At 44.5% G+C, this 15634-nt stretch overlaps 1 protein-coding gene across 5 annotated transcripts; it reads left to right on the top strand.

Annotated features, from left to right (window-relative positions):
• The first annotated feature begins 1816 nt into the window (after positions 1 to 1816).
• LOC134478826 (zinc finger protein 420) lies at positions 1817 to 15127 on the top strand. Of its 5 annotated transcripts, none has more exons than XM_039093721.2 (4): positions 1826 to 1986; positions 3443 to 3497; positions 4858 to 5174; positions 12143 to 15127. In XM_039093721.2, the coding sequence occupies exon 4, from the start codon at positions 12320 to 12322 to the stop codon at positions 14054 to 14056; it is 1737 nt and encodes a 578-aa protein (XP_038949649.1). In that variant the 5' UTR covers positions 1826 to 1986; positions 3443 to 3497; positions 4858 to 5174; positions 12143 to 12319; the 3' UTR covers positions 14057 to 15127. The 5 variants fall into 5 exon arrangements, with proteins under 5 accessions (XP_063133799.1, XP_063133803.1, XP_063133805.1 ...); XM_063277731.1 differs by having other exon boundaries at positions 1830 to 1986; positions 4858 to 5450; XM_063277729.1 differs by lacking the exon at positions 4858 to 5174 and having other exon boundaries at positions 1817 to 1986.
• The last annotated feature ends 507 nt before the right edge of the window (positions 15128 to 15634 follow it).

The raw sequence follows: 15634 nt of genomic DNA on the forward strand, positions 1-15634 counted from the left end.
AAGGGATCTGTGATGTTTTTTTTTTTTTTCTTTTTTTTCGGAGCTGGGGACCGAACCCAGGGCCTTGCACTTGCTAGGCAAGTGCTCTACCACTGAGCTAAATCCCCAACCCCGGGATCTGTGATGTTTTGCTAGAGCAGATGCTTGAGAGGACACGTGATGTTCGAAAGGGCATATATGTAACCCCACGGACAGAGGATGATGCTGTGTGGTATTGGCTTGCCTTGCCGTTCTCCGCTGATCATCGTTTGTTGTGATTTCATAGAAGGAAATTCACCAAAGAACTTCTGGTGCTGTTCCAGTGGTTTCTTGCAGCTTCTGCAAACTCCGGCCGATTTGGAAGAGCCTTGAGGTTTCTTCTGGATGGACAAAAGCCACTGCTATGGCTGATTCATGAATGTTGTTTATGAGTGGATTGAGCCAATCCGGGTGAACTAAATGGCTGATATCCTGACAATGAAATCACCCCAAAGAACTATTTCTCCTTTGCCCTATTAACCTTTCCTTTCTACCAACTCTGGTGTGTGGTGGGCTAGAAGGAAGGATACAGCATTTAAGAACACTTAAGTTGGTTTTTAAAAAAATATAAGCCTACAGGAAAAATTTATTTTATTTTTGTTCTTGTTCTTTGTCTTTTTTTTTTTTTTTTTTTTTTTTTTGAAACAGGGTCTTTCTGAACCCTGGCTAACCCTGGCTGTCCTAGAACTCACTCTATAGACCAGCAAACCCAGAGATTCACCTGCCTCTGCTTCCTGTAGGGAAAAAATACTTTCGTTTTTTCAAGACTCCTGTATGACCCTGGGTCTCCTCGAACTTGCTCTGTAGACCAGGCTGGCCTTGAATCTATAGATCTCCCGGTCTCTGCCTCCCAAGTGTTAGGATCAAACACTTCTGCCTGGTTTAAAAAAAAAAAAAAAACACTTTTGTTTGTTTTTTGTTTTTTTTTTTTCTGTGGCTGGGGACCGAAAAAAAAAAAAACACTTTTAATTAGGGGCTTACTGACAGTTTCTGAGAGTGAGCCCATGGCCATCATGGTGGGGAGTATGGCATCAGACAGGCCTGGCAGGTAGGTAAGAGCTCACATCTGATTCACTTGGGCTTTTGAACCCTCAAAGTCCACCCACTGTGACACGCCCCTCCAACAAGGCCACACCTCCTAATCTTTCCTAACAGCTCATGAAGTGGGAACCAAGACTCCCCATCTCCCTCATTTTTCACAGTCAACGTGATCACACTGTCCTTAGCTAATGGGAACCCTGGAAGTTAGTGTGTGTGTGTGTGTCACAAATCATCATGAACAACTACTCAATTACTCCAGAAATATGTAGTGACTCTTCACAAACAAATCTCATGGCTGAAGTCTTTGTTGAGCAACCCCACAGTGGTATAAAATCTCATTACCACAAGTATAAACCATCTCAAATATTGAGGGGGGAGGGAAGGAGAGGGGGAAGGGAGGGAAGAGGAGAGGAGAAAGAGAAGGAGGGAGGGGTGAGAGAAGGTGGGAGGGAGAGAGGGGAAAGGAGGGGATGAGAGAGAAGGTGGGAGGGAGGAGAGAAAGAGAGGAATGGCGGGAGAGGAAAGGGAAGGAGGTAGGGAGGAAGGGGGAGAGAGAGAAAGTGGGAGGAAGGAGGGGGAAGGGAAGGAGGGGGGAAAAGAGTAGAAGGAGGAAGGAAGAGAAGGGAAGAGGGAGAGAGGGAGAAAGGAAGAGAGAGAGGAGGGAGAGGGGAGGGAGAAAATGGGGAGAGAGGAGGAGGGAGGGGGAGGGGGAGAAGCAGTCTTGACCCCTGCCATTGGACTACATTTCCCAAAGTCACCCGGTGCAGAACGCCGCTTCACTTCCGTTTCCTCGCGAGACTTCGAGGTACTAGTGTCGCGAGAGGTTTGTGTCGACAAGTGCTCCGTAGGCACCCAGTGGAGCAGGTTGACTGAAGTCAGGTGTTGGAGCCCCGCGGTGGAGGCGGGACCCTGAACTTCGCTGCGGAGGTGAGAGTGTTGGGAACGCCTGGAGGACGTGTCTGTGGCATTAGGTGGCGGTGTCTCCCATGTGTACGATGCAAACCTGTGTTTCGGAGCCTGTAGCGACCCTGATTTGTAGTTGGCGTGATGTGTGTGAATGAGTTGTGACTCCAAGGGTGTGTGTGATTGTTGCTTATCTCACTGGAGATGTTTCTGGGACTGCGATGGCGTTGTTGGCCCACGCGTGTGGTGGAGCAACGGTGCTGTTATAGCGAGGTATTTGGATGTTTATGTCACTCTGAGGTTGTCAGATGTGCCTGGTATTCTGTGCATAACTGGCTTGCCTGGGAAGACATGTATGATAGTGTCACCGAGACTGCGATTGCTTGGTTCTTTTTTTTTTTTTTTTTTCTTTCTTTTTTTTTTTTTTTTTTTTTCTTTCTTTTTTTTTTTTTTTTTTTTTTTTTTTGGAGCTGGGGACCGAACCCAGGGCCTTGCGCTTCCTAGGGATTGCTTGGTTCTTGTTTCCGTCACTGGTGACTTTATTGTGTTTTCCCATCTGGGTGACCGTGCGTGTGTGTGTTTGTGTGTGCGTAGGATGGTATGTGCTGTTCTCATGATTGTAAAGAAAGTGGAAGTGCACCCTGGTAAAGGAATGTCGCTGACAGTATTTGTCCCTGACAGGATGTTCCGTTATTGTACATGTTTGGATCCTATATAAGAGATAGTGCTCCAACAATGTAGCTCTAACAATGTAATTTGTGATACTAGCAATGTGACTCTGGAAATTTTAGTGCATGTGTCTTCATGTGGCCATTAGTATATTTGTACCTGTAATCCTTCCCTAATGTAGTAGGGTGCAAAGCTGAAATTTTGTTTGGAATTCATAGGAGGTGAGGGCAGAGTCTGCCAAAGGATAGTGAGTTTCTTGTGACTTTGTGTCGCTTCCCAAATCACTCCCAGAATTAAGGACTTAACCTCTGTTTTGAGCACAGTGGCAGCTCATCCATCCATCCATCCATCCATCCATCCATCCATTCATCCAAGGCCAGCATTGAGTCAGTTCCACCATCCCTCCACTTTCCACCTGGGGATAGTTTTGTTGCTGGTTCCCTGTGCTCCCTAATTGTACAGCCAAGGAAGCTGGCAGGAAGGAAGCCAGAGAGTGGAGACAACTCCTGAAGAAGCTATCGGCCTAGGTTAAGATGAGACTTTGACGATGCGAGAGCACGCCTACCACTCTTGTAGAAGACGTGCTATAAAGGCTAGGACTTATGCCACAGCCATGCAGGCTGTCTCTAGTGGAAAGGTTTAAGGCAAGAAATAGAGCCTAAGACAGCCCAACCTTCTCCGTTTCCAATACCAGTGTCCTCACTGCTTTATATTAGATGATGGACGGACTGTGGGACGGAGGAAGAGGTTGTCTCTAATTCAGAGTATGTAGAGAACAACATAGCATCTGATTTAACTTTCTTATTTTCAGGCTATAACATAGAAGAGAAAAAATGGCCGTTGTCCATTTAGAAGGGAAGTTTGAGGTAAGTAGATATTTGTTCCCTCAACAGCCTTTATCATGTCAGAAAATAATCTTTGCTTTAAACTTTGTTGTTTTCCTGAATGTCTCCTACCCACGTCTTCTCTTATACTGGTGGAACAAGTCAATTTATTTATTCTTAGTTATTTTTGAGGCAGGATCTTTGCCTGGTTTGAACCGCCTTATGTAGAGCAGACCGACCTTGAAATCATAAAGACCCATCTTCCTCTTCCTCCCAAGTTCTGGATTAAAGGCAGGCACTCACCCAATGGCATTTGACTTTTATATTTTGAGAGTAATGAAAATGTGTAGCTTGTGATAGAAGTTTTCCAATAGTGGGTGTATTTATAAAGAATGGATTTGATGCTCAAATTCAAAATAAGAGCATTCTTGTACTATTTATGTTTCTTTAACCTTTGGGAGAATTTAGCTTTTGTTTAGTTTGTTTTCTTTTGTTTTGTTTTGTTTTTTTAGACAGTTTCTCTTTGCAGCCCTGCCTGTCCTAAAATTCATTCTGTAGACCTGAGTGGCCTTGAACTCAGACATCTACCTGCCTCTGCCCTCTGCCCTCTGCCCTCTGCCTCTGCATCCTGAGCACTGGATTAAAGGCATGCACCACCACCACCACCACCCAAGGTTTTAGCTTTTTTTAAAATTTTTATATTTATCAACACCATCTTGCTTTATAGCTCAAACTGGGTCAAATTCTTGCTTCAACCTTCAGTTTTGTCTTTCTGTCTATTTAATAGATGAAGTCTTACATTCACGTGTATTTGAGTGAATTTGTTCTGTGTGTGCAGGCACTCAGGGAGACCTCAAGAAGGCATTAGAACTGAAGTTACAGGCAGTTTCGAGCTGCCAGATATGGGAGCTTGGGACAAAACTGGGATCCTCTGCCACTGCAGATTTCATTTTATTTTGTTTTGAGATAGGGTCTTGAGTAGCCCTGGTGAGGATCACCTTGAACTCTTGGTCCTTTTGTCTCTACCCGCTAAGTGCTGAAAGAGTACGGGCCTGGGCTGCCACACCCAGCTCTGTTTTTTTAGATTTTGATTGGAATTTTAAAGTGAGAAAAAGTGTAATAAACCATTAGTACACACACAGCTCAAAAGTCATTACACACCAACCGTTTCCTTTCTTGAGCCTTCACTTAAAGGCTCCAAGGTTTGTCTCCTGATCTACAGTGGTGCGTCTTGGTAAACCTTCTGTGTGCAATAGAAAAGGCTGTACTGTGCTCTCCTGGCCTGAGGTAGAACAGATGTCATTGGGGTCAGGTAGAAGGCTGAGTTGTTTAAATCCTTGCGACCTTTCCTGATTTCTCTTCCTTTAATTTGTTTATTGGATTTGTCTTTTTATCTTCAAAGGTGATCCTGGTAAGCCTCTTAGGGGGAGCCGCCCTCAGCATAGCAGACTTAGTGCACACGGAGAGCTGTGCAGTCTTCCAGGGGAGTTGAAGCCCGCCCACCTCAGCAGTCCTGTCTCATGCACACCGGCATCCCCAGCCCAGGCCCCTCTCCCAGGAGGTCCTTCCCGAGACCTGTCCTTATCACAGGGTGAAACCTGGAAGACAGTTAATCCCCACTGTAAACAGTCCTTTCCCACCTAGCCTCACCTCCATCTTCCTCTCCTTTGTGTCAGTCTCTAAAACGGCGGGAACTCTGGTCCAGTGTTACAGCCTTCTGTGAGTATTTCTTATTGGCAAGTGAAAACTGCAAGCAGTGCTTTGATTCCTGCTCTGACCTTTTGAAATGATTTTCCTGACTCAGTGAAATGGTTTGCATAGAATGAAGTACAGCTGTCCCTCAGGCAGCCTCATTGCATCCCTGGAAGACTCACCTGATAATAAAGTTGTCCAGGAATAAGGAAACAGATAAATTCATCAGGTACAGAAGACCATGCAAAACTACTTCACCTGAGAGGGACCAGACCCAGATGTTTAAAAACATGTTTTTTCCAGGTACAGCCCTATTTCGTAACTCACAAACAATTCATTGTCACACACTGGGGGACATCTAGACAGAAGTTGGCAAATGAATGTATACGTCTATTTTTGTAATAAAGGTTTATTGGTATGTAGTTGATACTCTTGCCTTCTAATGTAGTTATGTAAGATTATTGATACATTGACTATATTTTTTTTTTCGGAGCTGGGGACCAAACCCAGGGCCTTGCACTTGCTAGACAAGCGCTCTATCACTGAGCTAAATCCCCAACCCCGATACATTGACTGTTAACAGTGTTGTTATTTCTACCTTTTTTTTTTTAAAAGAATTATTTATTTTATGCCTATGAGTACACTGTAGACACTTCACACACACCAGAAGAGAGTATTGGATCCCATTACAGATGGTTGTGAGCCACCATGTGGTTGCTGGGAATTGAACTCAGGACCTCTGGAAGAGCAGTCGGTACTCTTAACCACTGAGCCATCTCTCCTATTTCTACCTTTTTAAGGAAAAGGTTTTTTGAACTCATGGTTTGAAGGTCAGCCCATTGCGTTAGATAAGATTAAATGTCAGCAACATGAGGCGGCCGGTCACATGATGTCTACCGTCAGGAAGCAGAGAGATGTTCTGTTGTCTCTATTTCTGATGTCATGCATTTGGATATGTGAGAGCATCTGTTTCATTTTAGAAAGGGTAGAAAAATCATGCTCTCTAATGGGTAGCACTGAGTTTGACTAGGTTAAGAGCCAGTGAGAGGGGCTGGGGATTTAGCTCAGTGGTAGAGCGCTTACCTAGGAAGCGCAAGGCCCTGGGTTCGATCCCCAGCTCCGAAAAAAAGAACCAAAAAAAAAAAAAAAAAAAAAAGAGCCAGTGAGAACAGGACAATGGGGCTCACACCTTTAATCCCAGCATTCGGAAGGCAAAGGCAGATCCCTGTGAGTTCCACTGACTGCTCTTCCAAAGGCCCTGAGTTCAATTCCCAGCAACCACATGGTGGCTCACAACCATCTGTAATGGGATCTGATGCCCTCTTATGTGTCTGAAGTCAGCTACAGTGTACTTATATATGATAAATAAATAAATCCTTTTTTTAAAAAAAGCCATCAAGAGTTGTGATGAAGAGATCAACAAAGACAATTCAGGTTTGGTCAGTTGGAGCCACGCAGAGTTCTGGCCTCATGATCCCAGGTTCTCCCCAGTTCTGCCTTTTCTAGGCGCCATGCTCCTCTAAGATGTAAACCTGGAGGAGGACCTGCCATGTCTGTGTACGGCGTGCCTCAGGTTCACGGCAGGTGGTTGGTTGCTGGGATTTTTGCACACATTCAGTTACTTCCTTTACTAGGCAGCTATGTTACCCATGTGTTCCTGGGGTTCCTGTCCTAGCTGTGCCCTCTTGAGAATATTCTCCCATGCTGTCTCACTCCTATAACTTGTGTCTTTCTTCTCCAGCCTTTATTTCTGTGCCTACTCAACAATAATACATTTGGCAACTTCTAAAAAGAAACTAGGAATCTTGATTTTAGATGCATGAATGGTTTTTCTACATGTGTGCAAGCGTACCACATGAGTGCAGGTACTTTAGTGGCCAGAAGATGGCGTCAGATGCTATGGAACTGGAGTTTCAGATGGTTCCGAGCCATCATATGGTGCTGGGAACTAAACCCAAATCCTCTGAAAGAGCAGCAAGTGCTCTTAATTGTTTTTAAAAGGCTCATTTTGCCTGTTTGAATATTTTGCCCGAATGTATGTAGTCAGAAGGCAATGGAACTCTGAACGTGGATTTGGGAAGGTTGTGAGCCACTACACGGATGCTGGGAACTGAGCTGCAGTCCCCTTCAACATCAGCAAGTGCTTTTTTTTTTTTTTTGGTTCTTTTTTTCGGAGCTGGGGACCGAACCCAGGGCCTTGCGCTTCCTAGGTAAGCGCTCTACCACTGAGCTAAACCCAGCCCCTCAGCAAGTGCTCTTAAACGATGACCTGTATCTTCAGCCCCACACACAGCTTCTCTGACTGATCTAACAAAAGATTTCATAAGATCAAGATCCTTCTGATTTTATAAGATGAGGAAGATGGTGCGTGACAAAAATCTTTCAGTTTCTCAGTTTGTGGCCTTGTTTGTTTGGGACTGGTCTTTTCATGGATCCCATGCTGGTCTTGAACTTGCATATTTAGACTACATTGACCCCCAAACTCTCTGTGTATCCCAGGCTGACCTCGCACTCATCCTCCGTCATCACCTCATGTACTAGGATTACAGGAAGTTCATGATTTATGTACCTTGAGATTAGAAAGTGGCCAGGCGTTGGACACAGAGAGGTGAGCAATGTGTAACTCACCCATACTGATAATTGGATCATTTTGAAACTTAATTATGTTCTGAGGCTGAATGTGTATATTGGAATGGATATAATTTCATCTTCCTATTGTTTAGATGGGAAAAGATTTAAAGAGTGATAAATAATAAGAAATTCAAAGGTAATAAACGTTCTAATAGCATGGAACTTTCATTGGTGAGAATCAGTGTACTTATTCTGTGATTGTAACAGTAACTTGTAATCTGTAATAATTCTCATCTTGGAGTTTTACTGCCTCCATCAGATAGTCCAGGCAGCCTAGCCCTGGGAGTTTCTAGCCTCTATACACTCTTATCTAGGTCTCTAGGTCTAGAATGTTTTCAGCCTCTGAGACTTACTGCTGAATATCACCCTGGCTAGTTCAACTCAGCTGTTCCAGCTCAAAACTCCCCTCCAAGCTGACTGATTCAATCTGGCTTCTCCCGGCCTCTCTTCAATTGCTCTGCTTGACCTCATACTAACTTTAGCAATTGGCTCTAATCTTCTGGCCTGTGTCTAGCTTGTTCTCTCTCTGCAACCTGTCTCTGTATAACCATCCCAGTAAAACTGCCTCCTTCCTCTCTCTGCACTGCCCCCAAGTAGCTTCTCTTTCCTCTTCTTGTGAGAGTTGGGCGTATCCTAGTCTTTCAGATCTTCCTCTGGCTCGTCGCTTTGTCTGTCACTCTATTAGACAGTACTTCAAGCATGGTTGCTTCCTTCTGCAAATGAATATTACCTTCACTGTTTGTGATCAAAGGTGTGTGCTAAGGGCCGAGCCACACCACAGTTAAAGAGTTGGCTGGTTGGTTTTGTCTTATGTTTTGTTTTAGTAAATAACCCAGTCTCGGGGTTCACAGTGTGATCAAATATCCTGCAACACACGATGGCTCTCCTGAAGTCTATAAAGTGATTAAAATCTGGTGATACAGGGGCTGGGGATTTAGCTCAGTGGTAGAGCGCTTACCTAGGAAGCGCAAGGCCCTGGGTTTGGTCCCCAGCTCCGAAAAAAAAGAACCCCCCCCCCAAAAAAAAAATCTGGTGATACCAGAAGTGCGTTATGGTGGAGTACTGTGCGTGATAACTATTCTTGGCTGTCAACGTGACTACATTCTGAAATTAACTAAAACCCAAAAATAGAGGGCACACCTGTGAGGGATTTTTGCTTAATTTGAAGTGGGAAGATCTACTCGTCCAGATCTTTGAGGTCAGAAGCCATGCCTTTGATACAGCTCTAATCTGAACCATTCTGTCTGTTGGAAGCCTAGATTAGGACATGGAACAAGGACGTTTTGCTCTTTGCCTGCTCTCACCTTGCTTGCAAGTCCATTTCCTCACTGGCATTAGAAGTTCCCTTTTTCGGATTCCTTCATGTACAGTTGAAAACCAACTGAGCCAGTGGTTCTCAGCCTTCCTGATGCTTTGACTCTTTAATGCAGTTCCTCATAAAATTATTTTTGTTGCTACCTCATAACAGCGAGTTTGCTAACATTGACTCATAATGCAAAATATCTCTGTTTTCTGATGGTCTTAGACCACCCCACCCCCCACCCCCAAGGAAAGGTTTGTTCTAGCCCAGGGATCACGACTCACAGGTTGAGACCCCTGAGCTGAGACATCTGGCCTCATGGGCTGAGCAACTACTGGATTCTTGGACTTCCCTTTCATAGCCAGCCATTGTTGGACTAGCTGAAACCACAGCCTTGAAGTCATTCTAATAAATTCCCATATATATTCCCTAAGTTCTGTTACCATAGAGAACCCTGACTAATACATTCTGATCTAACCATGAATTTATTTTATAATATTGTGCCAGCCATGTCTTTGCACAGTTCGAAGATCTCAGTTCCTGAGACAAGACTCTGAATCTGGAATATGAATTTCCAGCAGGGGAGGATAGGGATCTGGAGAGCATGCAAGGGCCTCTGGGAACCCAGAGCTCCTCTTGCCCTGAGCTTTTATTAGAAGCAGCTGCATTGACAGATACAATATACACATTAAGCCATGTTTACAAAGAACAGGGTGTTTTGCTTAATCTATCACCAGGAATAGCAAAGACAGGGAAGTGTGGAGGGAAGGCGCTTGTGAACATAACAAACCCTTGTTGAGAAACAGCACGTTGCAGCTTTCTTGAGGGAAGCATCTGTTATACACGTAATTCCCTTTGTCCTTAGCCTGCTACTTCGGAGTGCTCTAGACGGAGAATGTGTTTCTTTGTGGGACAAGGCTGTTGGCAGCCAGGTGTGCTAGCACTTACCTGTGATCCCAGCCCTACAGAAGGTGGGGCAGAGGACGAGGAGTTCAAGCCAAGGTCATCCTGTCCTACAGTAAGGCTGAGCCCAGCCTGGTATATGCAAGAAGCTCTCAAAAACAAGCAAAGAGAACAAACAGGATTTTACAGAACAAAATTCAGTCTTTCTTATTCCTAAACAGAGAGATGAAACCACATTTGTATGATATCCAACCTACATGTCTTTACAGGGTGTTTGTATATGTTGTTTTGTAGGAAAAACTGGGACACTATCTGGACTTCAGTGATTCCCAGAATCACCTGTATAACGCAATGTTTTATATGCAGAAGACAATACAGGAGAAACCGTGTTCTCGCCTCATTGCTTAATATTTGCTATCTGTCCTAGTTGGAGCCTTGAACCTGTTTGCTTGGCAGTGCCATTACAGAGAGCTCCTTTTCATCCCCCCATTACAGAGAGCCCTCCTCCCCCCATTACAGAGAGCCCCCCTCATTACAGAGAGCTGCTTTTTACCTCCATCCCCCATTTAAGGAATTGTGTCCTTTATTTCTACAGCTGATAATTGTGTTTGTTTGTTTTCAGAAATCAGGGATGTTTAATGATGTTGTTTTGACTTCTCTCAGGAAGAATGCAAATACTTGGGCTCTGCTCAGAGGGCTTTATACAGAGATGTGATCTTTGGAAAATGTAGTAACTTGGTGTCAGTTATCGTTTCTGCCCCTTGTGTCTCGTTGCCTAAATTTTTAAAAGATTTATTTATTTTCTGTGTCTGGGCATTTTGCCTACACATATGTATGTGTACAGCATGCATGCAGTGCCTGTGGAGGCCCGAGGGGCATCAGGTCCCCTGGAACTGGACTTACAGATGGTTGTGAACCACCGTGTGGGTGCTGAGGATGGAACCCAGGTCTTCTGCAAGAGCAGCCCTTGCTATTCCCAGAGGAACCAGCTCTTTACATTTACATTTCTGTGTTGTACGTTATTTAAAGTAGTAGTTGGACTTAGTGTTTGTCTGTCGTAGTACTCCAGGGGCAGGAGGACTGCAAGCTCCATGCCAGCCTGGAGTATATAAGGGGGGTGGGGCGGGGAGAGAATATGAATATCAATGAGAATGGAAGACAGCCTGGCTGGTTTAGACCTGCACTGGCCAGTCTCCTGTCCCACGCTGTAGTCCTTGAATTTTAACCCAAACACCAAGCAAGATGAGCCCCCCCTCCCCCCAGCTGAGGACCGAACCCAGGGCCTTGCGCTTGCTAGGCAAGTGCTCTACCACTGAGCTAAATCCCCAACCCCCCCCCCTTTTTTTTTAATTTTTAATTTGCCAGGCATACCTTTCTTTAATCCCAGCACTTAGGAGGCAGAAGCAGGTAGATTCAAGGCCAGCCTGGTCTGCAAAACAAGTTCCAGGAGAACCAGAGCATTACACAGAGAAACTCTGAAAAACACCAAAAGGAAGGAAAGGAAGGAAGGGAGGGAGGGAGGGAGGGAGGGAGGGAGGAAGGAAGGAAGGAAGGAAGGAAGGAAGGAAGGAAGGAAGGAAGGAAGGAAAACTATGTGTTTGACTGCTTTTTCTACATGTATATCTGTGCACCAAATACAGTCATTGTCTATGGAGGCAAGAAGAGGGCATCAGATCCCTTGGAACTGCGATTATAGACAATTCTAGCTGCTATGTAGCTGCTAGAAATTGAACCTAGAGGGCTGGAGAGATGGCTCAGTGGTTAAGAGCACCAACTGCTCTTCCAGAGGTCCTGAGTTCAAATCCCAGCAACCACATGGTGGCTCACAACCACCTGTAATGGGATCTGATGTCCTCTTCTGGCGTGTCTGAAGACAGTGACAGTGTACTCACATACATAAAATAAATAAATCTTAGAAAGGAAAAAAAGAAAGAAGTTGAGCCCAGGTCCTCTGGAAGAGCAGTATTGATCCATCACTATATCCTTCCAAACCAGGCAGAAGTGTTACTATTTAGAAACAATAGTTAAACTGACACCTGAAGATAACAGGTAGAAGACAGTAATATATAGCTGTTGTTCTTGCAGACATTGTTTCCTCCTTGTCTTCTCTGGCATCCTACTTCTATTTTCTGAAGGTTTTTGCTTTTCTCTTATCTTTCAGGCTTCCTTCTGAACAAGGACTTAGCTTCAAAATAGCACACCAAGGGATCTGCGTTGTCTCAGTGGGAAATGAGGGAGAGGTTAAAAAACTGGGCGCCTAAGACTAATTCTAGAAAACCTTTGGAAGTCAGAGTTAGAGAAGGAATAAGACAATTAGAAAGACTATTACAGGCAAGAGATGATAACACATGACAAAATGTCCATTTTCAGCCCAGGGACGCACCTACCTCAGCATCCACAGGGTTACTCTACAGAGAAGCCCTATAAATGTGAGGAGTGCGGGAAAGCCTTCAGGCGAGCCTCACACCTGTCCCAGCATCACAGTATTCACACTGGTGAGAAACCCTATGAATGCAAGCAGTGTGGGAAGGCCTTTAGTCGTGATTCCCAGCTAAGTCTTCATCAGAGACTTCACACCGGTGAGAAACCCTACACGTGCAAGGAATGTGGAAAGGCTTTCACTCAGAGCTCACAACTTATTTTGCACCATAGAATTCATACTGGTGAGAAACCATACAAGTGCGAAGCATGTGGGAAAGCCTTTATTCGAAGCTCACAACTCAGCCGGCATCAAAAGGTCCACACTGGAGAGAAGCCTTTCGAATGTAAAGAATGTGGGAAGGCCTTCACCCAGAACTCACAGCTCACTCTGCACCAGAGACTGCACACTGGCGAGAAGCTTTACGACTGTAAAGAGTGCAGGAAGGTCTTTACACAGCTCTCGCAGCTCATTCTCCACAGACGAATCCACACTGGCGAGAAACCCTATGAGTGTAAAGAGTGTGGGAAAGCTTTCATTTGTGGCTCACAGCTTTCGCAGCACCAGAAAACCCACAATGGAGAAAAGCCGTACGAGTGTAAGGAGTGTGGGAAGGCTTTCATTCGAGGTTCCCTGCTTATGCAGCATCAAAGAATCCACACTGGCGAAAAACCCTATAAATGTGATGAATGTGGAAAGGCTTTTATCCGTGGTTCCCAGCTCACTCAGCACCAGAGGATTCATACTAACGAAAAGCCTTACGAATGTAAAGAATGTGGGAAGACCTTCAGTCATGGCTCCCAACTAACTCAACATCAGAGAATCCACACCGGCGAGAAGCCCTATCAGTGTAAGGAGTGTGGGAAAGCCTTTAATCGCGGGTCACTCCTTACTCGACACCAGAGGATTCACACCGGTGAAAAACCCTACAAATGTAAAGAATGTGGAAAAGATTTTAGCCGGGGCTCAGAGCTTACTCAGCACGAGAGAATCCACACGGGCGAGAAGCCCTATGAGTGTAAGGAGTGTGGGAAGTCCTTTATCCGTGGCTCGCAGCTCACTCAGCATCAGAGAATCCACACGGGGGAAAAACCGTACGAGTGTAAAGAATGCCGAATGGCCTTCACTCAGAGCTCACATCTTTCCCAGCATCAGAGACTTCACACCGGTGAGAAACCCTACGTGTGCAGCGAATGTGGGAAGGCCTTTGCGCGTGGGTTGCTGCTCATACAGCATCAGAGAATCCACACGGGCGAGAAGCCCTATGAGTGCAGGGAGTGTGGGAAGGCTTTTATCCGTGGTTCACAGCTCACTCAACATCAGCGAACTCACACTGGAGAGAAACCTTACGAATGCAGGGAATGTGGGAAGGCCTTTGGTCACGGCTCTCAGCTCACTCTGCATCAGAGGGTCCACACAGGTGAGAAGCCCTATGAATGTAAGGAGTGCAGAAAGGCCTTCGCTCAGAGCTCACATCTTTCTCGGCACCAACGGGTTCATACCGGCGAGAAACCGTATCAGTGTAAAGAATGTGAAAAGGCCTTTACACGTGGGTCCCAACTAACGCAACATCAGAGGATTCATATCAGTGACAAATCTTTTGACTGTAAGGAATGCCGAATAGACCTTAGTCATCATTCACAAATTTTTATATGAGTTAATTTATTCTATGCAAGTAACACAGCTCTCCCTAGCCATTCATTCTTTATCAGTGAAGAATTCTTACAGATGTGAATCTGGGACTCATGAAGTTCAGCATTTGAGAATGTATGTGGGAGAGTGGAAATGCTGACATATCCACATAGGGAAACCGTTTGTTTACATGTTCTCATGGTATTACATTTTAGCGGTTAAAATGGAAAGTGATTCCATGCTGTTATATAGAAGGTCCTTAGCATAGAAAACGTCATTATTACATTATCCAGGTGCTATCAGTTGGTCTCCTTTGTGACATTTGTTATGAGTAACCTGGCTTTCATTGAAGCATTTGTAAGGCAGATCTAAGACCCAGTGTTTTCATAAGAGTCTTCTAAATATCATGTTTTAACATGTAAAAGCACTTGGATCAGTGCCTTTCACAAAGCGTATCATAAATATTAGCTGTATTTTTATTATTTGCATCAAAAGGAGGGAACTTGATGAATGTAGTTATCATTAAGAAATCTTTGATGGGGCTGGAGAGATGGCTCAGTGGTTAAGAGCACTGACTGCTATGCCAGAGGTCCTGAGTTCAATTCCCAGCAACCACATGGTGGCTCACGACCATCTGTAATGAGATCTGAGGCCCTCTACTGGTGTGTCTGAAGACAGTGACAGTGTACACATATATAATAAATAAATAAATTTTTATAAAAGGAGAGGATCATTTAAAAAAAGAAATCTCTCATTATTATTTGGGAAGCTTTATGTGCTGTCATCAGTGTGAGAAAGCTTTCATTCAGATCTTATATATTTATTATAAAAGGAAATTTATGCTATAAGGAAACCCTCGGTATTGGTGGGTTATTGGGTATCATGGTTACAGAATTGACTTGTCAGGGTCCCAAAGCTTATGTGTTTCACCATCTCTAATATCACTCACTCATGATGAACTAAATACTCAAGGTAAATCTAGGAAATGAAGAAACCTTGAAATGGTAGTTTTGTGAACTAAACTGAAAGTACAGTTACACACATAGACTTACAATAAAAAAATGATCTTGTATCAGAGATCGCTATTCTACCCAATTTTCATCTCCTTTTTCAGTATAAAACCTAAGGCAAAAACAAAACAAGCAAAAACAATCCCCTCCCAAAAACACTCAGATCAACAAGATGAAAATGGTGTTGGTATGAACTGAACTCCATCCTCTCTGCTTCTGTCCCTTCTTGGCACTGTGGACACGTGAGGTGGAGTGCAGACGGCCTCGTGAGGCTTTGACGTACTAACTGGGCGTCAGGGCTGACTGAGTCTTCAGGGCTCTTGAATTGGGAACCGTCGTGCTCACTCTGCTCTGCCTATGAGTTTTATTTAAAATGAGCTCTCATCCTTTTTGATACTCTCCTAGTTTACTGAATAATAAAACTTCTCTTAAGGGCATGAAATCACGCTTTATCTGGAAACAGGATGCTGTGGATGAACAGTCTCCAATGCGGCATTGACAGAAGACGGCTGTGGAGACAGAGTGTGAGCCACAAAACGGAATATTCTGATTTTTCAGGCATTTGATCAGCCTGCATCCTGTCTCCTACAGC

This window comes from Rattus norvegicus, chromosome 1 (genome assembly GCF_036323735.1).
Source record: "Rattus norvegicus strain BN/NHsdMcwi chromosome 1, GRCr8, whole genome shotgun sequence".
Taxonomy (NCBI): Eukaryota; Metazoa; Chordata; class Mammalia; order Rodentia; family Muridae; genus Rattus; species Rattus norvegicus.